The sequence below is a fragment of the Orcinus orca genome, chromosome 11 (assembly GCF_937001465.1).
Source record: "Orcinus orca chromosome 11, mOrcOrc1.1, whole genome shotgun sequence".
Lineage (NCBI taxonomy): Eukaryota > Metazoa > Chordata > Mammalia > Artiodactyla > Delphinidae > Orcinus > Orcinus orca.
In genome coordinates, this window is record NC_064569.1 from 84,832,649 (window position 1) to 84,855,620 (window position 22,972).

A 22,972-nucleotide genomic window follows, 5' to 3' on the forward strand; every position below is an offset into this window, starting at 1 on the left:
TGAGAATTAAGTTGACATAAGACAAATTAACAGGAGAAAAGCACAGGTTTTTACACATACATAAGAGCTTCCATAGGAGAATGAAGACCTGGAGAAAGAGCAAAACCCAAGTGTTTATATAGTATGTTGAGCAAAGACAGGTAACTGTGGAAAAGTAACTAAAATGTGAAATATATTTCACAATAGATACCTACATCAAATCATTATTACTATGCCGTACATCTTAAACGTATACAAGTTTTTTGGTTTTTTGTATCTGCTAATAATCCATATGCCAAAGTGGCACATGTGGGTGTGGCATGTTCTGCTACCCTTCATTTGTATCTGCTCTCCCCAAGCATCATTCTGGAGAGAAATACAAGAAATATCAAGAAAAATGACACTAGGACCATCAAAACCTTGTCAAGCTTGATAGAATCCGCACACGTCTATTGAGGATTATAGATCTGGTTCAGGGAGCATAGAGATGAATAAGATATTGCTTTGTTTTGTTTTGGTCTTGAGAAGCTCTAATCTAAAAAGGAAAACAGGCAATTTTTCTTGGCATAATTTATATGCCAAGTAAATACTCTACTGGTAGCAAAAGCAACGTGTTCTAAGGTAAGATTGGTGATGGAAATTCCTGCCTCTAACTTCATCCTAAGAAAGAACTTCCCAACCAGCCAGTTCGTTCCACACTAGAACAGATCGCTATTATAAAGAAGGTGATGAGTTGTTTTTAACACCATCCTATTGTGGAGCATTTCATAAAGAAAAACATTAACATTAAATAGGCACAGGTGTTCAGATATTTATTTTGCTCAGTGAAGCCTTCACCCCTGAGTCCTGCAGGATGCTGTCGACCAGGGAGTATGGACAGGGAGAAGGGAAGAGGAAACTGGTGACTGGCATCCCAGTGAGTGCTGTGTGCCAGACATTGTTCTAAGTGCATCGCGCAGCAAACCTACGAGGGGGGCACGTTATAACCAGAGCGTAACCTGGGAACTAAGGCGAGGAAACATAAAAGCCCTCCACAAGGTCACACAGCTGGTACACGCAGACCACGATCCTACATTGCCTCAGCCCAAAGGAGGAGGGAGAGAGGAAAGGAAAAAATGAGACACATGGGTCAGAGCCAACAGAACACCTAAGCTGCCCCTCCCGTGCTCCCATGGTCTATACTTGGCTAATTTTCCTGACAGCCAACAAGGGGGTTGAAGAGTCCTTCCTCATCGACCTCAGAATTCCTTTGGACATTTAAGATTTTAGGATTTTACTGCCCATGGTTTTCGCTGCTCTCTTCTTAAGTAGGAGCCTGAGATGAAGGAGTACATCCATATCCATTTTTGTCTAACATAAAATTTGAGCCAAGGACTAAATGCTCAGCACAAACCTTGAGATCAGCCTTTTTGTCCTATTTCACAGATGAGGCAGCTGAGGCTCACAAGACAGCATGACTTGCCTCTGAGATCCTAAAGTTAGGAGGTGGTAAGATCCATTCTCTCGACCTGCCACTTACTCTCAGTGTTCTTAAGAAAAAGGATTTAACCCGTCCGGGCCTCAGTTTCCTCATCTATAGAAAAGGGATGAGAAAGATCCACATGGAGTTGAAGATTGATGACCTCCTACAGGCAATGCGTCTGACCCTAGTAGGTTCTCAATAAATGGTAGTTCTCCGTAATTCTGAGTGGGTATCAGAGGTTAGAGCATAGAAAGAAATCTGCCCCTATACCCCACAATTCCTAAGAGGAAAACTCAGACTCTCACTGTTTTTGTGGTGGAGCTTTGTACAAATTAGGAGGAAAATCTCTAATGGCTCCAAAATGTCTATATAGGAAGTGGTTAGGGATGGTTATTACTTGGAAGGGGAGGCTAAGCCACATCCTGGATGCACAGGAACATGTTCCCTGATTGATTAACAATGTCTTCCAGGGCATGAGAAGGGACGGAAGGGTACGTATGCCCTGCGTCGTGCAAACCCTGGCCTGTATTCTTCCAACAAGGAAACAGAGGCTTAACAGGGTGGCAGCTCTGCCTGGGCCCTGTGTGTGCTCTGTGCTCTGGCACTCTTCCCTAGCGCTGACAGTAAAACAGAAGTAGATTGTCTAGTGCCTGCAGAAGCCGAGTCATGCCCAGAGGACCTCAAAATGCAGACTGCGATGCTCTTCCTCGTTGGCTTTCTTCCAGACACTCTTCATACGCAAATGTGTCTACACTGGCCGAGTCAGGAGCCTGAAGAATGGCTGTGCCAGATACTGTAATGCCACCGTGAAGGTGAGGCTTGTGTGTGGCCGGGGCCCTTAGCCAGGCCACCAGGGCCTGCACAGAAGCCCACAGGGCTGGGCGGCTCTTGGGCCCCAGGGTCTGTGAGTCACAGGTTGCCCTTGGGTTGGCCCACAGGTTGACCATGTCTTCTTGCGAAGGAAGGGAAGGGCAGAGTCCCCACACAGCGGCCAGGTCACCCCCTCCCTGCATCCATTCATCCCATGATTCCTATCACTCTTTTTTTTTTTTTTTTTTTTTTGCGGTACGCGGGCCTCTCACTGTTGCGGCCTCTCCCGTTGCGGAGCACAGGCTCCGGACGCGCAGGCTCAGCGGCCATGGCTCACGGGCCCAGCCGCTCCACAGCATGTGGGATCTTCCCAGACCGGGGCACGAACCCGTGTCCCTTGCATCGGCAGGCGGACTCTCAACCACTGCGCCACCAGGGAAGCCCCCTATCACTCTTAATATGGAGCCCACGCCCTTGACACTACCCTGCACGGCCCACCCTCTGCAGTGTCCCTGGCCTGTCTCTCACCCTCATTTCTACCTCAGCGGGTGTGCCTTTGCCATTCCCTCCTGGAAGAATGTTCTTCCAGGTTTTCTTGGGGCTGACTGACCTCTCAAGTCTCCATCCGACCCTCATCTCCTCTGTCACCGCCCAGTCCACAGTGCCCCCGCCAATCTCCCCACACCTCTGCTCCCACCTGCCACCACTTGGTAACGGCACTTTGATTTCCCGGCATTTACTGCTATCTGAAATCCTCTTTTTTTTCTTTTTAAACGTATCGTCTCTTCCCTGACTAGATGGAACACGGGCTCCGTGAGCCCAAGCCTTTGTCTGTCTTGCTGTCACAGTACCAGAGCCGAGCCAGCAGCCCGGGGCGGCCCTCAGGAGATTGGTGGTGAACAGGTGGCTGAGCACAGGCCACGCCGTCATCTGCAAGAGAAGAAGTCATGCTCCTAAGGGTGGGAGGGGGCTGACACTGCTTGAGATCGTAACGGAAATTAAAATGTATTGATATTTCCTTTGAGGAACTGGCACTCTGCCTGGGATTCCAAAAGGCAACACACATTTTGTTTCTCAGGTACCAAAGTGCTGCAGCGGCTTCTACGGGCCCGACTGCAACCAGTGTCCAGGAGGCCTCTCGAATCCATGCTCCGGGAATGGGCAGGTGATAAAGACTGAGGCTTGCTTTTCACAAATGCTGAGGTTGACCTGTGTTAGGTCGAAAAGTAATTTTTAAAACCACTAAACCGAGAAATGGTACAATGCCAGTCACTGTTCCCAGGGAGAAAAAGAAACAGATCAGTTGCTGAAAGAAGAGAGGGTGTCTGCAGGAGAAGGAATTTTGCCTGGGGAAGTGGCAGGGGGCAGGGTGTCCAGTGATGTCGCTTCTGGTCTGCTTTCCTACTGCTGACGGCGTGACTTTGAGCAACTCAGCAAGGCTCTCTGGACCCCAGTTTCCCCGTGTGGGAGATAGCAGGATTGGCCTGCATTGATCGCCAAGTCTTTTTAGGGCCGAGATTTTACTATTCTTAAGGGAAAAAAAAAAAAAAAAAAAACACTGCCCAGTGAATGCTTTCTTTAAGATTTTTTTTTTTTTTTTGGCTGCCTCGGGTCTTAGTTGCGACACTCGGGATCTTCATTGCAGCGCATGGGCTTCTCTCTAGCTGTGGCGTGCAGGTTTTCTCTCTCTAGTTGTGGCACTCAGGCTCCCTGGCGCGTGGGCTCTAGTTTGTGGCACGCAGGCTCTCTAGCTGAGGTGCGCGAGCTCAGTAGTTGTGGTGCGCAGGCTTAGTTGCCCCACCGCGTGTGGGATCTTAGTTCCTGGACCAGGGATCGAACCCATGTCCCCTGCATTGGAAGGCGGATTCTTTACCACTGGACCCCCAGGGAAGTCCTGAATGCTTTTTTTAGCCCATCTGCAAAACCTATGAAATGTAAAAGCCAAAACTGAACTCACCTAGCGTGGAGGCCAGGGCTAAACATACAAAGGTAATAGTAGCTGTGGTCCATATGGGGAAATTATGGATCTGCACATATAAGAAATCCACCTCGAAAACATGCCTCTTTCAAGGGGAAGGAAAAACTGCATGACCACCAAGTGGGGACGCCACACAGGCCAGGGGGATAGGGCGAAGCTGCTACAAATTAACTACTGTACCTGGGTGGTCCGGGACCCAAGCCCAATTCTGATACGTGTCAGTCAGTACAAATCTAACCTTGAAATAGCTGGGGAGATGAGGGGTAAAATGCTCACACTGAAGGGGAAGACACTGCCGTTTGGAGTCACATAGCTGAGCGTGTGAGCATCTGGAGAGAAAGGCCTGCCTTCATTCTGAAGGTCAGTGGCTTATGGGGCTGCCCCTTAAGCATTGTTTAGAGGTTCCATTTCACCACTGTGACACCCTCCCCTCCCTGACCAAATGACTTCCTGTGAAGTTCTGAATCCTGGCTCGGGACACCCATATGTCACTGTCTTAGCTTCCTACCCGATATCCATGACGCCACTTTCCACAGGGGGCCCCAAAGAGTCATTTCAAGCAGAATTGAATCTGAGTCAGAGAAGCAGGCCAGGAAACGAAAGCATCTGGGACTCCTCGCCCGGGGCGTGTTGTCCTGACGGCCAGGGGCCCTGCCTTTGTTTGCAGTGCGCCGACGGCCTCGACGGCAATGGGACGTGCGTTTGCCAGGATGGCTTCCAGGGCTCCCAGTGTCAGTTCTGCTCGGACCCCAATAAATACGGACCTCGGTGTGACAAAAGTAAGTGTCGCTTCCTGAGCTGCCTTCTGCTCCTCACCCGGGGTCCCTGCAGCGCTGCAGTGCAGTCCTGATACCAGGTGCCCCTCGGCTTGGTTGATGCCCTTATCACAGGGTATTTCTTAAGCACTTGGGTCCCAAACAGTGCACATGCCAGGTTGCTGGGCCCCACTCACAGAGCTTTGAGATAGGAGGCCTGGGTGGTACCTGGGGATTTGCATCTCTGACAAGTTCCCTGAGATGTCAACACTGCTGGCCCAAGACCACACTTTGAAAACCAGTCTTTTAGGGTTTCCCCACATACCTGAAGTGATTGTGGGCTCCGTATCAGAAAACAGACTCCCCATCTTTCAAGCAGTCCTCTTCCACCAGCTCCTCCCTTTGCTAAATGTGCAACCTTGGGTTAGTTACTACACCTCTCTAGGCTTCAATTTCCTCATCTATAAAATGGGGATAATAATAGTAACTACCTCGTAAGGTTAGTACAAGTTATAAATGGAAAGCACTTGCCTTAGAACAATGCCTAGTGCCTAGTATGCACTACCAATATTATTATCTGTTATTGTTACTATTATCTATTATTGTTGGTACTGTTACTGTTATGCTAAGTTCAGTGATATGAATGTCCAGAAGCTCATAGAACATGTAGGAAGTTCCACAACACCAGGCATTGAAAGAAAAGTGCAGTTATATAACCTTAGAAAACACATTATGTTCTTAAAAATAACACCATGTGAATATTTAAGTACATAGATAGAAATATACATCTATCTATCTAAGCTAAGATTAGAACTTGATAGAAAAAAAAAAATGAATAGATCAGAGCTTGCTGTGGAGTCAAACCAACCTGAAGTTCAGTCTTCACTCTGCAACTTACTGGCTCTACGACCTTGGAAGAAATCTCTCATGGAAGCTTAACTTCCCCATTTATAAAATGAAGACAGTATTGGTACCCACTTCATAGGTTGTTGATTAAGTTAGATCATAATTTAGGACTTTAGCCCAGAGCGTGCACCTAGCAAATAATCAATGAATGAAGCCATTCTTATTACTATCACTACTAACTCCACGCATCCGTTACAAAACACACCACCCCTCTCCTCTCTTACTTTGTCTGATCTTCACGGCTACCTCTCAAGAAGGACGGGACACCAGAGCCCAGCAGATTTGTGGCTGCTGATCCTAGTCTGATGCTCTTTTTGCCAAATAAGGTTTCTGAGGGAAAAAAAATAGGGGTTTATTCCAAAGCCTGTTGACATAGGCATTTTTATGAGGCCAGTAGTCACGATGCCGAGGCCGGGGCGGCAGTGGTGGCTTCCCGCCCCAAAGCCTCTTGTCCAGGTCTGTTGCCGCCCACCGCCTCATGCAGGGGAGCTTCCTCTTCATTCTGGGGTCTTGTTCCTTGCTAACCAAGCCCTGACGTCCTTAAAAGTTTATGAAAAGTTTTCTTTGTTTTAAAACCAGCTGTGCTTTGCCAGCCCTCACTGTGTTTCTCTTTCCTGGACGCTGGCTCCAAGCCCTGACACAAATCCCTTTCCCGTCAGTCCCTTCTGGGGCAAAACCACACATTCCTTCATTTCTGATCACATTTAAGCCCCCAAATCCTTGCCACCTGCCTTTGAGAGTCTCCAGAATGTTCTTTTCACTTCCACATGCAGAGGAGCCTGAGTCTGATACGCTGGCTCACGTTGCAACTTTTAAATACCTGTAATCAAAAGCAAAGTTAGCAGCTAAAGTTTAAGATGATAACAGACAGTGGAAATGGCAGTCGATACACTGATCGCCTGGTTACTCATGGTCACTAACGGAAATGGAATTTGAAGGTCTGAGTTCAAGTCCCTGTTTGGGAACTTGCCAGCAAGTCAGGCAATTTGTTTTACCTCTCTGGGCCTCAGTTTCCTCATCTGGAAAATGGGGCTGGTAAAAGTATTGATACCTAACTCCTGAGGCTGGTGACTATGAATGAGAGGGTACAGGTTAAAGGCTGGCCCGATGCCTAGAACAAGGTCAGTGTGCAAATATTGGGCATGAGTTAGCATTGGTTTGCTGTGATGGAGGGTGAAGTGCAAATATATAAGCCACACATCAGAGGCTGTGCCGGCAGGAGAAATCACTTCCAGAATGTCTTCAGGAAAAGGTGAGAAATTTCCAGACTAAACTCTCCTACCGTGAAGTAGGTGAAAATGGAGCTCCTTGGCCTCTTTCACACCATCACAACCCACCCTCCCCCTGCACCCCACACACAGACACACAAAGCATCCCGAAGACCAAGCTCTTCTCACCGAGAGCTGTCCTGGCACACGAGAAAGACGCTGAGAAATAGCGTCCAGAGCCTTCCGCGTCTCAGCCCCGGGTTCTGCGCCTACAGGAGTGAGTGGGGGGTGAGGGGAGGGGGCCCTGTCCTCCATGACCCATGTGCCCATTGCTAAGCTTGTCCCCAAGCCCTGAACGGCCCTCTTCCTTCCCTTCCAGGGTGTCTGTGCAGTTTCGGAACGTGTGACAACAGAATTGACAGTGACGGCGCCTGTCTCCCCGGCACCTGCAGGGACGGCTCCGCCGGGAGATTCTGTCACAAGCAGACCTCAGCCTGTGGGCCCTACCTGCAGTTCTGTCACATCCATGCCACCTGCGAATACAGCAATGGGACAGCAAGGTAGGCCGGTCGGGGAGTGGGGATTGCCATCCTTAACGGCCCATGGCCACTGTGTTACCTGTAGACACACCCAACCCATATCTAAACTCTTCATAAACTAAGCCCTGTTCTCTTCAGCTGCCAGTATGGCTTTTGTGGAGAAAACCTCAGACTGAGCTGGGTTCAAAGTTTGCAGCATTCCCTGCTTTGAAACTTACCAGCTGTGTGACCTTGGGCAGTTACTTAACCTGTCTGAGCCTCACTTTTGTCATCAGTACAATAAGGGTGATGTTGCCTACCTAGCAGGGCGGTTGTGGAGATTCGAAGAACTGAATGCCAAATCATCCAGCCCCAGGGCTAGTACATCATAGGTGTTCAGTCATGGAAACTGCAGTTATTACCATCACTCATGTGAAGGAAATGAAGATTTGCCCACCAACTTTCCAACCCTTTAAAAACGCCTTACTTCCTAAGGTCATTAATAACTACTCCCCTGTTAAAGGCATCTTACAAGAAATTGGATCGTTGGTCACTGGATCACCATTTGTTTTCTTAATGCTATCGAACATATGAAGTGGGCATGGGGGGAACATGTCAGAGGAAATTTTCCTCTCTGGGAATATCTGGTTCAAAGGCAGTAACCATGCAAAAAATATCCTGGGAAATGCAGACAACATGTAGAATTCTTAGCCTTATTTTTGCAGCACTTTTCTTAATTTGTAATTACCTAATCATTTGCTTACCTGTTTGTGATCTGTCTCCCCCACCAGTCTGTAGGAAGCATGGGGCAGAGACCGACTTTGCTCTTCCATGGTGGTACAATAGAAATGCATCCTCCTAAGGAGTTTGTATATACATCAGTGCATAAGGCGAAAGTCACAAGTCACCAAAATTGCCCTTAAAACCTCTTAAGGGAATTCCCTGGCCGTCCAGTGGCTAGGACTCGGCGCTCTCACTGCTGGGGCCTGGGTTCAATCCCTGGTCAGAAACTAAGATACTGCAAGCCGTGAGGCACGGCCAGAAAAAAATAAAAAGTAAATAAATACACAATAAATAAATTTAAAAACCTCTAATCACCCACAGGAGATCATCAACATGGGTCTGTATTTACTATATAAACTTAGGTAAATCAATGTTGAAACAGATCAATCTATTTCTTCATTTGGGGACCACCTAAAGTATTGAGTTCTTCTACGATTCTTGATACATGAAAAATAATTTTATTTAGAGTTTTGTGAAGCACGTATGACTGAATCTGCAATAGTGACGCGGGCGTGTGATAGGTGTCCCAGCACCTATCACAGGGCACTCAGTAAATACTGGTTGACCAAACGAACGAATGAATGAATGGTCCTATTTAATAGCTAAAGTTTCAAGGTGGAGCATTTTGAGAGGAGTGCCTGAGGGCGTGGTGGATCATGGAATCAGGCACCTGAGAATGTTGTGCTCTAAAAAAAAGAACATCTGAGAGATCAGGGAAGGGAGAGAGGGAAGGTCTCACCTGATTGTCATGTTCAAATCACTGAACTGTCACACAGAAGAGAGCGTCGTTCTCTGCTGAACCAGAGGTAATGACTTGAGGTATAAAGAGACAGATTCCAGCCCCATAAGAACAGAAAAGCCGCCCAGTGTCGAGCCTGAGAAGGTGCAATTGTGAGCAAGTGCCCTGCTGAACGCCCCGTGTGCATTCACTCTATACCACAGCTTTATGAGGGAGATGTTAGACCCATTTTCCAGGTGAGGAAACAGTCTCCCAGAGGTTAAGGGATTCGCCCAAGGTCACATAACTGCTAAGAGGTGGGGCCTGGATACCGACCCAGGTGTATCTGACTGCAGACCCAGGAGTGCTGGTGGCCACCATGGTACATGGCTCCCCGACAAGGGCAAAGTGTCAGGCCACCTGGCCGTGAACACGTTCACCCCTGGCTGGCTGGTCTTCTTGGGGAGGGGTGGGATCGTTGGTGCTTATATTTCTAGGGCTGACTTTGTGTGCTCACTCTTCTTTGCAGCTGTGTTTGCAAAGCAGGGTATGAAGGGGACGGAAGCCTCTGTTCAGAGATGGACCCTTGTTCGGGATTAACCCGAGGGGGCTGCAGCCGCAATGTGAGTGTTGGTCTTTATTTCCAAGCTGCCAGGTTTTTTAGGAAATCCTGAGGGAAGACCTTCCAAAAGGCAGTGTCCGATGACTTCATTGCATGAGGCACATTTTCTGGAACCCTGAATTTTAAAGATGGTGCCAGGTACCTTCTGTGAGCCTCCACTTCCTAAGTCCATGTGTGCTGGGGGAGCCCCAGGTTCACATGTGCAGGGGTATTGGGCTTCTAAAAACACAACCAAAGGATCAGATACTGGAGATCATTAGTAATAAACTTCTGATTCAGACATTACAGCTTACAAGTGACTTTCATGTATGTGATCTCATTTCCCACCAACCCATTGAAGCAGATGTTGTTTATCCCCATTTTACTGATCAGGAAACTGAGTCTCAGAGACCTTAAGTGACTTGCCTTAAGTTCTGTTAGTGTCAGGGGTATAGCCCAAACTGACTGTTGCTTTCATTAATACCTTCTGAATATCACCACCACCACCCGGCCAAGGTCACCTTCACTCCTTACCCACAGTTTAATAACTGTTCTCCCTGATGCTCCTCTTGGCTATAGCCACAGCCAGAGTGGATCAGATCATGTTTCCCCCTTGCTGAAATCCCTTCGGGAACTTCCCCTGGCTCTGAGGATGAAATCAGATACAAACGCCTTGCCCAACCCTCCAGACTGGGCCTGGGCAAGCCCCACCCACTCAGCCTCATCTGGACAGCTTACCTTGCACCTCTCACTCTGTCCTTCAGCTTCCTGGTGTGGTCATCCTGAAAGGCCTGGACTTGGTACAGGTAGGAGCTTGGGCTAGAGCATCCTACAGACCTGGGTTCATGCCTCTTTACAGCTGTGTGACCTTGGGCAAGTCACTTACCTCCTCTGAGCCTCAGTTTCCTTATCTGTAAAATAGAGATAGTCACAGTACCTTCCTCAAGATGATGGCTTACACCTACAAAGCATTCAGAACAATCCCTGGCTCAATAAATGGCAGTGACGTTAGTTAGTGACGGTGGCCATTAGCTGGCCAAAAACAAGCAAATTTGTTCTTCAAGTCATCTTATCTTTTCCATTGATCTTAATGCAAATGTGTGTTTTAATCATTTCCTTTGCACTCCATGTAAATATAAGCTTCTTCAGTGTACCTCTGGAAGTCCTTGCTTTGCGCTTGGAATCTTGCAGCTGGACTGGGGTTTCAGAGGTGTTGCTGCTGCTTCGTCCTGTAGGCAGAATGCATCAGAACTGGCAGGGGAACCCACGTCTGCGTGTGCCATCAGGGATGGACGGGGGACGGAAGGGATTGCTCAGAGATCAACACCTGCCTGCTGCCCAGTGCTGGCAGCTGCCACCACAATGCAACCTGTTTGTACGTCGGCCCCGGGCAGGTAGGTGTGATGAGTGGAGAGCCAAGAGGAAGCAGGATTCCTGGAGTAGATGGTTTTCTCCCCTAGACACAGAAGTACTTTGGCTAGAATTTACTGCAGCTCTTTTATCATTTGTAGCAGTGGGAAAGGGTTAATTGTCGCAACAAACCTATGATGTAGGTACTATTTTTTTTCACCTTTTGACCCCATTTACCCTCACCACACCCCACCCCACCCAGCCTCTGGCAACCACCAGTCTGTTCTCCATATCTGTGAGCTTGGTTTTGTTTTGTTTTGTTTTAGATTCCACATATAAGTGAGATCAGATGGCATTGGTCTTTTTCTTACCTATTTCACTTAGCATAATGCCCTCAAAGTCCATCCATTATGTTGCAAATGGCAAGATTTCATTCTTTCTTTGGCCAAATAATATTCTAATGTATAGTAGGCCACATATTCTTTATCCATTCATCTGTTGATGAGCAGTTTGGTTGCTTCCGTGTCTTGACTATTGTAAATAATGCTGCAATGAACATGGGGGTGCATATACCTTTTCGAGTTGTTTTTTTTTTTATTCAGGTAAATACCCAGAAGTGGAATTGCTAGAACATATGGTAGTTCTATTTTTAGTTTTTTGAAGAACCGCCATAACAGTTTTCCACAGTGGCTGTACCAATTTACATTCCCACCAACAGTGCACAAGCGTTCCTTTTCCTCCACTTCCTCTCCAACACTTTATTATTTCTTGTCTTTATCTCACTGTGGTTTTGATTTGTGTTCCTCTGATGATTAGTCATGTTGAGCAGCTTTTCAAGTACCTGTTGATTATCTGTATGTCTTCTTTGGAAAAATGTCCACTCAGATCTTCGGCCCATTTTTTTAATTGGATTGTTTGGTTTTTGGCTGTTGAGTTGTATGAGTTCTTTATATATTTTACATATTAACCCCTTATCAGATTATGACTTGTAAATATTTTCTCCCATTCCATAGGTTGCCTTTTCATTTTGTTGATGGTCGCCTTTGCCATATAGAAGCTTTTTATTTTTTTTATTTTATTTTTTTTTGCGGTACGTGGGCCTCTCACTGTTGTGGCCTCTCCCGTTACGGAGCACAGGCTCCGGACGTGCAGGCTCAGCGGCCATGGCTCACGGGCCCAGCCGCTCCGTGGCATGTGGGATCTTCCCGGACCGAAACACGAACCCGCGTCCCCTGCATCGGCAGGCAGACCCTCAACCGCTGCGCCACCAGGGAAGCCCCAGAAGCTTTTTAGTTTGATGTAGTCCCACTTGCTTATTTTTGCTTTTGTTACCACATAGGTACTATTATCATTCCGTCTTATAAAAGAGGAAACTGAAGCATGGAGAGCTTAAATACTTTGCTCATATCACACAGAAACCAAATTACGGTGTGAGATTCACACCCAGACAGTCTGACTCCAGAATTGCCCTCTTGGTTGCCACCCTTGACCACACTCTATTTCTCTCTAACACTGTGTAATACTCTACAGTTTGTGGGTCACTTTCACTTAACCTCATTTAAGGGAGACAGAGGCAGAGAAAGCTACTTCTTAGGAGTTAATCAGCCCCAGGGGAGGTGATGACAACTGTCCTAGGATGGTAGCCATGAAAAAGTCCTAGTCGTGAAAGAACTCACTGCATTCTTACGTCTTGCCAAGCAAGTACCAACAGTTCAATTAGTTTTTGACTCACCTGAGTCGCCACGTCGCATTTGAGAGAGAAAAACAATTTCTTGGTATCAGTATCAGTTTGCTAAGGCTGCTGTAGCAAAGTATCACTAACTAGGTATCACAGAACAACAGAAATGTGTGTCTCACGGGATTGGAGGCCAGAGGTCCAGGATCAAGGTATCAGCAGGTTTGGTTCCTTCTAAGAGCTATGATGACAGATCTGTTCCATGCCTCTCTCCCAGCTCTGGGTGGTTCGCTGACAGGCTTTGGTGTTCCTTGGCTTATACATGCATCACCCTAATCTCTGCCTTCGTGTTCACGTGGCATCCTCCCACGTGCATGTCTGTGTCCAAATCTCCCCTTTTTATAAGGACACCAGTCATATTAGACTAGGGACCCACCCTACTCCAGTATGACCTCATCTTAACTCATTACATATTAACAATCCTTTTTCCAAATAAGGTTACATTCTGAGGTACTGGGGGTCAGGACTTCAACATATGAGTGCGGGGGTGGGATTGGGGGAGCACAGTTCAACCCATAAGAGTATCTGTTCTCTTCTGCTCTATCATCCTTTCTGTAGACAAATTTGAAAAGCATTCTGATGGGGGAGATAGAGGAAGAGAAACGACTTTTTATAGTGTTACATAAGAAATAAAATAGGCCATATCTAGGATTGCCCTCAGTCGTGTTATTAGTTGGCTCGAAAGCTTGTAGATATATTCCAAATAGGCACAAATCCTAACTACCATGAATTTTTATTTTAAAAGACAGACCATGTTTGGGTCAATATGTCAGGGCTGTGGGTGCAGGGACGTGCTACCCCAATACCAAGAACAGAAGATCAAACACTCTTGTTTACAAGGTCTTGCCCTCTCGTGTAAAGTTGTATACATGTGAATATATTTGTATATAAGATACCCAATTGGGCTTCCCTGATGGCGCCGTGGTTGAGAGTCCGCCTGCCAATGCAGGGGACACGGGCTCGTGCCCTGGTCCGGGAAGATCCCACATGCCGTGGAGCGGCTGGGCCCATGAGCCATGGCCACTGAGCCTGCACGTCCGGAACCTGTGCTCCGCAACGGGAGAGGCCACAACAGTGAGAGGCCCTCAAACCGCAAAAAAAAAAAAAAAAAAAAAATATATATATATATATATATATACCCAATTTACTTTATAAAGCATATATAGCAAATAATACTTATACCCTTAAAGATAAAAATTCATAAATAGGAGTTCTATTCCTTTCTTCCCACAACTTAATGGGTTGTCTTGTATCACCTCAATAACCCTTCACCAATCAAACGTTCCTACTTTCCCATCTCTGTTTAATTTTCTGACATGTACCCTCAGCTTTCATGGACTCCCCACTCCTCCCACCCTCTCCCAAGGTCCAGCCATGCCCCACTTCCCAGAAGAAACTTCCCAGCTCATCCTCCCTCCTCTGAAGAGCAGTGGTCCTCATCACAGAAACATCTCATGTGCCAGTTCATCCATAAGACTTAGAGCATCTCTTGTTTTCCAGTTAAGATTGGACTATTCTTATTTCCGTTGTATGCTTTATCTTCTTCTCTTTAGTGAAAGCAGTTTTGAGGTTCATTGCTGGTTCCATAACCTGTGTTTGTTATCTGTTGAAGAGATTACTCCTGTTTAAATTATAGGGTTTTTTTAATTAATTAATTTATTTATTTTTGGCTGCGTTGCGTCTTTGTTGCTGCTCGTGGGCTTTCTCTAGTTGCGGCGAGTGAGGGCTGCTCTTCATTGCGGTGCACGGGCCTCTCACTGTGGTGGCTTCTCTTGTTGTGGAGCACGGGCTCTAGGCGCCTGGGCTTCAGTAGTTGCAGGCTCAGTAGTTGTGGCTCGCGGGCTCTAGAGCACAGGCTCAATAGTTGTGGCGCATGGGCTTCGTTGCTCCACGGCATGTGGGATCTTCCTGGACCAGGGCTTGAACCCGAGTCCACTGCACTGGCAGGCAGATTCTTAACCACTGCGCCACCAGGGAAGCCCCCTAAATTATGTTTTAAATACAAGATAATGTTTAATAATGGAAGACATTTGGGAAAGTAAAAGAGTGGAGAAAAATGAAAACCATTCACAGCACTCCCACAATCACCATTTGTGTGCTGATGTATTTTTTCTTTCTGGTCTTCTTAATGCACAGGTTTTTATTTTTCTCTACCTTGTTGTGATCCACTGCAGTTTTGTTTGGTTCCTATTCTGTACTTAGCACAGACATTCCCCCATTTTATCATACAACCCACCACTATCATCATCATCATCATCATCATCATCATCATCATCATCATCATCATCATCATCGTCGTCATCATCATCATCATCATCATCATCATCTTCGTCATCATCATCATCATCATCATCATCATCATCATCATCCTATTTAATAGCTGCATGATCAGGGCCATTGCTTCTGTGGTGTAGTTTGTGTACTACACAAAGTACCCAGCATATGGGGCAAACAGGGGCTGAAACCCAGCCTGCACCCTGCTCACCAAGGTATGTACCCTGGTGTGGACCTAAAGCTTCCCAGAGGGAGGGGGGACTTTTTTGTTGCATGATGACCCTGTCTACCTGCTGAGCCACTAGCCATGGGTTGTCCATGTAGAGATTTGCCTGCTCAGAGGGAATGCCTGTTCTAAATTACACAACGTGCCTTCCAGACTCACAGTGGCCGTGTGCATGGATCTCCACCAAGTGGTTGCTCCATGACTTGCTTCATCTTTCCCTCTTAGGTGGAGGGGCCAATTTTTCCCATGTGACGCTCTTTAGGATCTAAGTTCTCTCTGAGACAAATCTCCATATGGCCCCTCTAGGGTAATGAATTCAAAACGCACCAAAGGACTCTGAGACTGGGAAATGTAGTGTAGAATGTGGAGACCAATAGCTCCGGAAGCTGAAGTGTAATAAACGAAAGACATTAATGGTGTTCTCTAAAAGAGCCACACAGCGATGGCTTCCATACTTCATTTTGTGGTACAGTGTGAGGGCAGGGCATGCAAGGCAGTTGTTTTCAATAATCCGTTTGACTTTGCTCTTGGAATTACAGAATGAGTGTGAGTGCAAGAAAGGATTTCGAGGCAACGGGATTGACTGTGAACCAGTAACGTCATGCTTGGAACAAACTGGGAAATGTCATCCACTGGTGAGTGACTTGATTTTTTTCATTAATCCTTAAAAAAATGACTTGAGAAAGAAAGAAGGTTGGGTTATTTTTTTTATCTGGGCCCAGTAATGAACAAAATCTCTCTTACTCCCAAAGGGAGTCCCTGAGCAGAATGTGAGTAATTATTGCAACCTTCACTCCATTCTAAAGCTTGGAAGAACCAACATACGATTGCCAGATAAGATTCCCGGTTAAACCTGAACTTCTAGTAAAGGACAAATAATCCTGCAGTACAACTATGACCCAAATGTTAGGACAGATTTAAACAAAAAATTCTTCATAACTTAGCTAAAATTCGTACTTGGTGTTTTTATTTGCTACATCTGGCAATTCTAAATCACCAGGATAATTTAAAGGGTAACTAGACTCCCATTTTGAATGTCATGACAAAGTTTTACCCAAATTATTAGTGAAAATGCCCATTCAAGGGTAGGTTGAGCCTTGTGTCTAAATTATGGAAGAGCAGGCAAAGATGTTAGAGCTGGTCGTGTTCATGTTTTTAAAAGAACATCACTAAGCACCCAGCGTCAGAACCAATGAAGACGACACCTTAGTCACAGTGCTTTTGCTTGCAAGTAACAGAGTCCACGCAAATCCGCTTAAGCTAAAAAGGAATTTGTTGGACAGATGCCGCCAGGATAGCTCAATAGTCAGGCATTCCAAAACCTCCCAAGGGCTTAGCATCAACATCAAGGCAGCTTCTTCCCTCGGTCCTCTGAGACCATGCAATTTCTCGTTTTGCCACTCCCTGTGCCTTTACTTTCTCTTTGTCTTTGTCTCCCTCTCTCTCTCTCTCTCCCAACTTTAAGTGCAGTTCTGTGCATCTTGGGGTAGATGACTCCCTGTTCTTAGAGGAACGTCTAGCCCACTACCAGAGATGCCCACTAACTTAACAGCACTCTGTGTCCCCATTCTAACTCATAGGAGAAAGGATCTGACCAGCCCAGCTGGGTCCAGGTGTCCACATATGAGACACTCAGTGATGGCCAGGGAGTGGGGTGACATATGAACAGGACTGCCAGACCCATGCCTAGTAGTGTGGGCAGGTGGGTGATATTCAAAGACAAAAACAATGGGAGGAGATGCCTCTAACGTATCCGTTACCCAGGAATCATGAAAGCACTTCATAAAACTGAAGAAGCTCCAACACTCTTGCTTAATTTAAGCCCAACCAAGCCCTGACATTCGACACATGAGAGGTTATTGGAACTTTCACTTCATTCCAAAGCGTGGAAGAACCAACATAGGGTTGCCGGATAAAATGCAGAACACCCAGTTAGAATTGAATTTCAGATACACAGTGAATTCTTTTCTGGCACAAGCGTGCCCCCAAATACTATATGGGACATACTTATACAAAAACGTCTTGGTTTATCTGAAATTCACATTAACTGTGTGTCCTGATTTCTGCTTGCTAAATCTTGGCAGGGATGAAAAGAAAGAATCTAATTGTGATTCCGTAAGAAGTGCACCAAACCTGCAGAAAGGGCTGAGGGCCTGTGGGTTACTTCCACCATCTTTCAGCCCCGAATTTGCACTTCTCACTGTAGAAGGAGTCTGAGGATTCACAGGTGTACTTCATATCTAATGCTTTAGTTGGGAAAGCAAATCGTTTCTCTCATTTTCTTTGTATCAGGCAACCTGTCAGTTTACCTCTTCTGGTGTCTGGAGTTGTGTTTGCCAAGAGGGCTACGAAGGAGATGGCCTTCTCTGCTATGGAAACGCTGCAGTGGTAAGTCCTCTGAGATCAACTCCAGTACAGAATAATAAAGACAAAAGTCTTCAAATTTAAAAGAAAAAAAAAGCTCTCTTGGCTAGGATGGCTTTAAAGTGCTCTACCAATCGTTTGCTCCAGATTTTATCGGAAGCAAACTGCTTCTCATAAATGGCATGTGTGCTCTGTGGGTCACAAATTTTCTACAAGTTGAAGGGAGGTAACTTTTATTAGGCACCTTCTGTGTACCAAGCAGTCCTGCCTTCCCTTTCTTGTCATTCTGCCTCTTGCTAGTCCCAGACTTCCCAAATGAGCAAATAACTGGTCCCTGCTGAGCTCTTGGGCACTCCTGTCCGGGCTGTGTGCCTCCTATAGGCACCCAGAGCACCTTGTGCTTACCCCTGTCTGGGGGGTATGTGTGCGTGTGTGCACACACACACGCGCACGCATGCACGCGCACCTTCTGTGTACCAGGCATCTTACTAAATCCTTAACATGCTGCAGCACCCCCTTTAAACCACAGCCTCTGGGCTTATGCGATTATTATGCCCATTTCATAGATGAGGAAACTGAGAGCCTAAGGAAACTTGCCTAAGGTCGCTCAGCTGTCTCCATGCAGAGCCCAAGCACTTAACCATTAGTATGTTCTATCAGCGTAGGGCACATCCCACCTAATTGTCTGTCTCCCCACTGGACTGTCAACTCTTGAGGGCAGGTCTTTGTCCTTGTTTCCTACTTCACTCCTACTGTTCATAAAGATTTGTTGAAATGAGAAAGTAAATTGGTGACTTTTCTCATCACTCACTTTTTGCTTAACTCACTGGAGTTTGGTTCCTACCCCTCCTCTCAATGGAAACCACTGGCGTAACAGTGCCCAGGGCTGCACCTGCCCTAATGTGCTCCCTGACAGCTGCAGCATCTGACCTTGGCCTCCCTGCCTATCAGGGTCCTTCCTGCTCTTTACTGAACCTGTTTCTCCTACTCATCCCATCAGGCCTGTCTCCTGACATTCAGACCGTGGAGCGTGGACCCAACATTTTCTCTGCACTGTCCATGGGCCACATTTCCTAAAACCTTAAAACCCTAACACCCTGCTTTCACAATGCCCCTCACCTCCCACGGAAAACAAGATCAAGTCCAAATGCTCGGCCTGGAAACTCTGAGGACTTCACATGGACTCAACTCACTTCAACCAGCTTAGCTGAGCTGTTGCCTTCCCAGCTGTCACCTTCCTGGCTCCGTTCCCCGCCCCCATGGACCCAGCCTCAGGTCTTTCTGCCAGCAGTTCAGGTCCAGCTCATGCCCTCCTCTCCTTGAAGGGATTACCAGAGCATCTCAGCTCTTGTACTTATCTATTTACTAACTGATTTACTTTTCAACCGGTATTTACTAACTTATTCCGTAACCTCAACCACTTTCAAAAAGGAATTAAGACAGCTCTGAGATGTATTGCCTTTTGGTAAATTTGCACATAATAATTGTTGTTGCCACTTTCGTGGTGTTTAATAATTTTTAAAATGTTTTCACATACATTAATGCATGTAATGTTCATAATCCCAGGAGCAAGGCATCATCATTTTCATTTTTCAGGTGAGGCACTTGAGTGTTCAGAGAGGTTAAGTGACTTGCCCAAGATCCCACAGCTGGTAAATGGCAGACCCAGGAATTGAACCCAGACTTTTTAAACTCAAAGTCTAGAGCTTTCTTTAATCTATCACACCTTCAAACATCACTGATCTACCAGCCCTCTGTGTTATTTTTTCACATCCTAACATCCCCAAAACAACTGTAAGTTGCATAAGGTCAGGGGCCATCTTTTTTCTTTCATATCTTATATCCTCCCTCACTCCAACCTGGTGCCAGTTGTGATGGTTCAGCATATATGTTCATTAACAAACCCCATGGCGGATAAGTTAAAAATAATAGTGGCTAAAACCTACTGACTGTGTCCTGCATGCCATCCTCTATTCTAAGCACTTTAGAAACATTAACTCTTCCAGTTTCCACATCAACACTATCAGCTGGAGCTTTTATCATCCCTATTTTACAGCTGGGAACGTTGAAGCCCAGAGAGATGAAAGAACTTGCCTAAGGAGCTAGGAAATGGCCAAACCAGAAAGAAAACCCGAGTGGTTTGGCACTGTGTCCCAAGCCCCTGCTCAATGCTAGCTCTGAAAGGGGGCAGTGTACTGAGTTCTGTGGCCCTCCTGTAGGGCTGGGTGGCCGTGTTCTTACAACATAAATTCTGATTGGGACGAATCTGAGGTGGTTGTTTCATTTAACGTTTCTGGAATTACTCCTTTACCTCGAATATAGAAGATAATTCAAGGCATTAAACATGAAAGAAATGGAGGGCTCTGGCAACATGGGGATTCATCCAGCCTGGGCATCATTCATGTCGGCATCGACAAGGCTGGCAAGGACGATGCCCAGAGATGCCCTGGGATTATGCCTCTCATTGATCCCCCTCTGTGTTCTCTCTCCTCTCTCCTCCCTCTCTTGCACGAAATGAATAAGGAATTGTCCTTTCTCTCTGCCGCAGCTATATTTAACCAGTGGATAAATGTGAGTACCTTTGCTGGAATTAGGATTGGGAATATATAATAATTTTAGATATTTGGACTACATGTAACAGAAAACTGAAGATGCAGCTGGTGAGGGGGAGGGAGGGAAATTGTCTAGAACAGTGGTTCTCAGCTTTGATTGCACTTTAGAACCACATGGAACAGATGATTTTCAATAGCCATGCTTAGGCTCCCACCCCCAGACTCTCTGATTTGATTGGGTAGAGGTTTGACCTGGGCATCAGTGTATTTTAACACTTTCCCAGGTGATTCTAACATGCAACCAGGGCCAAGAGCTTCTGGTCTAAGATAAGCTGGGGTGGTCGACTTTTCAACCAATCCAAATATATATGTATAACTTCATTCATCAAAAGAGGTATTTTTGAAAAGTCAGCATAATTCATCACAGTAATTCACCAAATTATATTTGGCATTTATAGTTGCAGTACTGTCTTATTTCATGTGTGTTTAGCCCTCAGCCCAACATGCCCAGAGGAGCTTTTCCCTCTCCTTTGGAAAGTTCTATAACAGAGAGTCTAACCCCACCATCCCCAGTTGTCTGAGTCTCTGTCATCTTTGCCTGAGTGGCCCAAGGTGACAGGTTCAGCCAGCCATCGTGACAAGTGGTTTGTCCCTTTTAAGAAGACAGATGCCAAGATACGCAGTGTCTGGTCAGCAGCCATTCCAGGACGCCTTCCTGTTGCTTCCATGTGGGGTCCCTCTGACCCCCATCACACGGGACAGCAGGGACTGAGGGTCCTATAGCAGGTGCTCATTTTCATACAGACCCACCCCACACTCATAAGCTTGCCCTGTGGTGGGCTAGACCCACTCGTCCTAGCTCACAAGAGCACAGCTTCCCCAACTCCACTTTCTATGCTGTTATGACGGTAGCTTGGAATCAGCTATGATGGGAGAACTTACACCACAGAAATCAGCAAACACTGCGAAGCGGGGCTTTTGTTTGTTTGTTTTTCCTGGAGAGCCGGTTGTGAAACATAAGCCCACCACTGCTTCTACCCAGAAGTAGCTCTAGGTGAGTAGATAAAGTTTGATTTCAGGCCTCCAGTCTCTCTCTCTCATGCTGAAACTGTTCCTGTAATCTTGCCACCATCCTTATTCCAAAGGCATCCAAGGATTCTCAAGGTTCTCTGTACACACGTGTGCACACACACGCATGACACGCTCAAGAGTGTTCTCTGCCTCTTCATTTAGACTAAAGGGTGAATGACTGATAATGACTCAAGTGTGACCTGATCAGGAAGATTTGCCTTTTGTCAAGGTTCACACGGTTAAATAAAAGGGATGAGTCTCAGAGGGAAGAGGAGGCGTCAGCCAGTAGGTGGGATCGATTTGGGAAAGGGGTCCCTAGGACCTTCCCAGTATCTCTGAAATTATATCACATGGGAAATTGTCATCTCTGCCAAGCATTAAGTCAGCATTTGTCCTCTGACATGAGTCAGGCCAGTTTCTTTTCCTTCTGCGATTCAGAATGCTTCCCTACAACCCATGCTGTCAGCCGCCTCAAACCTCACCGTCCTCGTGCCTTCCCAACAAGCTATTGAGGACATGGACCAAGATGAGAAAGCCTTTTGGTTAACCAAGAGCAATATTCCCACCCTCATAAAGTAGGTATTATGTGTGTTTTATTCTTCATGGTATCTTACTGGCATCAGCGTGAATGAAGTTCAGTGAAGGGAGGCCACGTGGTCCTTCAGATCCATGCAACTGACCATGTCCCAGGACCCCCTCACCTCCTTACCCCAGGATGGAAGTCGTCAACATGACTGACAGCCAATTCTGTGCTAACTGCTCTATGTACAACCTAGTTAATCCTCCCAAGGACCCTGTGAAACAGACAGAATTATTCCCATTTTATAGATGCGGAAACCGAGGCACAGGGTGGTTAATTAACTAACCCCAGGTACCCTGGCTGAAGTTGCAGGGGGAGATTTTGAACCCGGTAGTCTGGCTCCAGAACCTACTGTCTTAACTCCTCACAGTGCCACTGCCTCAAGCATTGATACCTCGTTACAGCCCTTATGGACTGTTGTCGTAGGTACCATACGCTCCTGGGCACGTATGGAGTGGCCGATCTGCAGGCCCTGCCACCTTCTGACATGCTGGCAACGTCTTTGCAGGGCAGCTTCCTCCACCTGGCGAAGGCGGATGGGGTAAGAGAGCGTCGTGTTGTGTCTGTTTAGTGGAAACTTGTGACCTACGTTCATAGTGTACTTTTAGTTTTTTTCTGTTAGGGAAATTTCCAAACGTGAGCAAAAATAAATGGAGAATAAAACCTCCGTGTAGGTATCACCCAGCTTCAACACTTAGCAACCTGTATTCACTCACACACACACACACACACACACACACACACACACACACACACACTCTTACTCTGTAGCAGGGATAGTATAAAATGAAGCTCTCTGCCCACTGGTTGGCCACAGGCTCTTCCTGACAGACAACAGACTGATCCGGAAAGGCAATCCTTTCATTTCTTCTGGGTGAAGGCCGCGCAGTTTCACAACTTTGATTTTTATGTGTGGTTAAGAGCTGGTTATTGGAAACCTACTAATTGAGTCATTCGAGATTACTACAATTTTGTATTAAGCTAGGGTCAGTCAACAGATATTTATTGGGACTCCTCTGGTGATCCAGTGGTAAAGAATCCGCCTTCCAATGCTGGGGATGTGGGTTCGATCCCTGGTTGGGGATCTAAGATCCCACATGCT

General features: G+C 46.5%; 1 protein-coding gene across 1 annotated transcript in view; it reads left to right on the top strand.

The window, feature by feature from the left end:
• STAB2 (stabilin 2) overlaps window positions 1-22,972 on the top strand; it is a 159,059-nt gene that overhangs the window by 66,043 nt on the left and 70,044 nt on the right. The window contains exons 20-30 of the mRNA XM_004269450.4: window positions 2,167-2,253; window positions 3,330-3,416; window positions 4,897-5,008; window positions 7,478-7,658; window positions 9,647-9,740; window positions 10,954-11,112; window positions 15,843-15,938; window positions 17,596-17,691; window positions 20,191-20,238; window positions 21,729-21,865; window positions 22,297-22,411. Of these exons, the coding sequence (XP_004269498.2) occupies window positions 2,167-2,253; window positions 3,330-3,416; window positions 4,897-5,008; window positions 7,478-7,658; window positions 9,647-9,740; window positions 10,954-11,112; window positions 15,843-15,938; window positions 17,596-17,691; window positions 20,191-20,238; window positions 21,729-21,865; window positions 22,297-22,411 (1,212 nt within the window). The remainder of the gene's footprint in view (window positions 1-2,166; window positions 2,254-3,329; window positions 3,417-4,896; window positions 5,009-7,477; window positions 7,659-9,646; window positions 9,741-10,953; window positions 11,113-15,842; window positions 15,939-17,595; window positions 17,692-20,190; window positions 20,239-21,728; window positions 21,866-22,296; window positions 22,412-22,972) is intronic.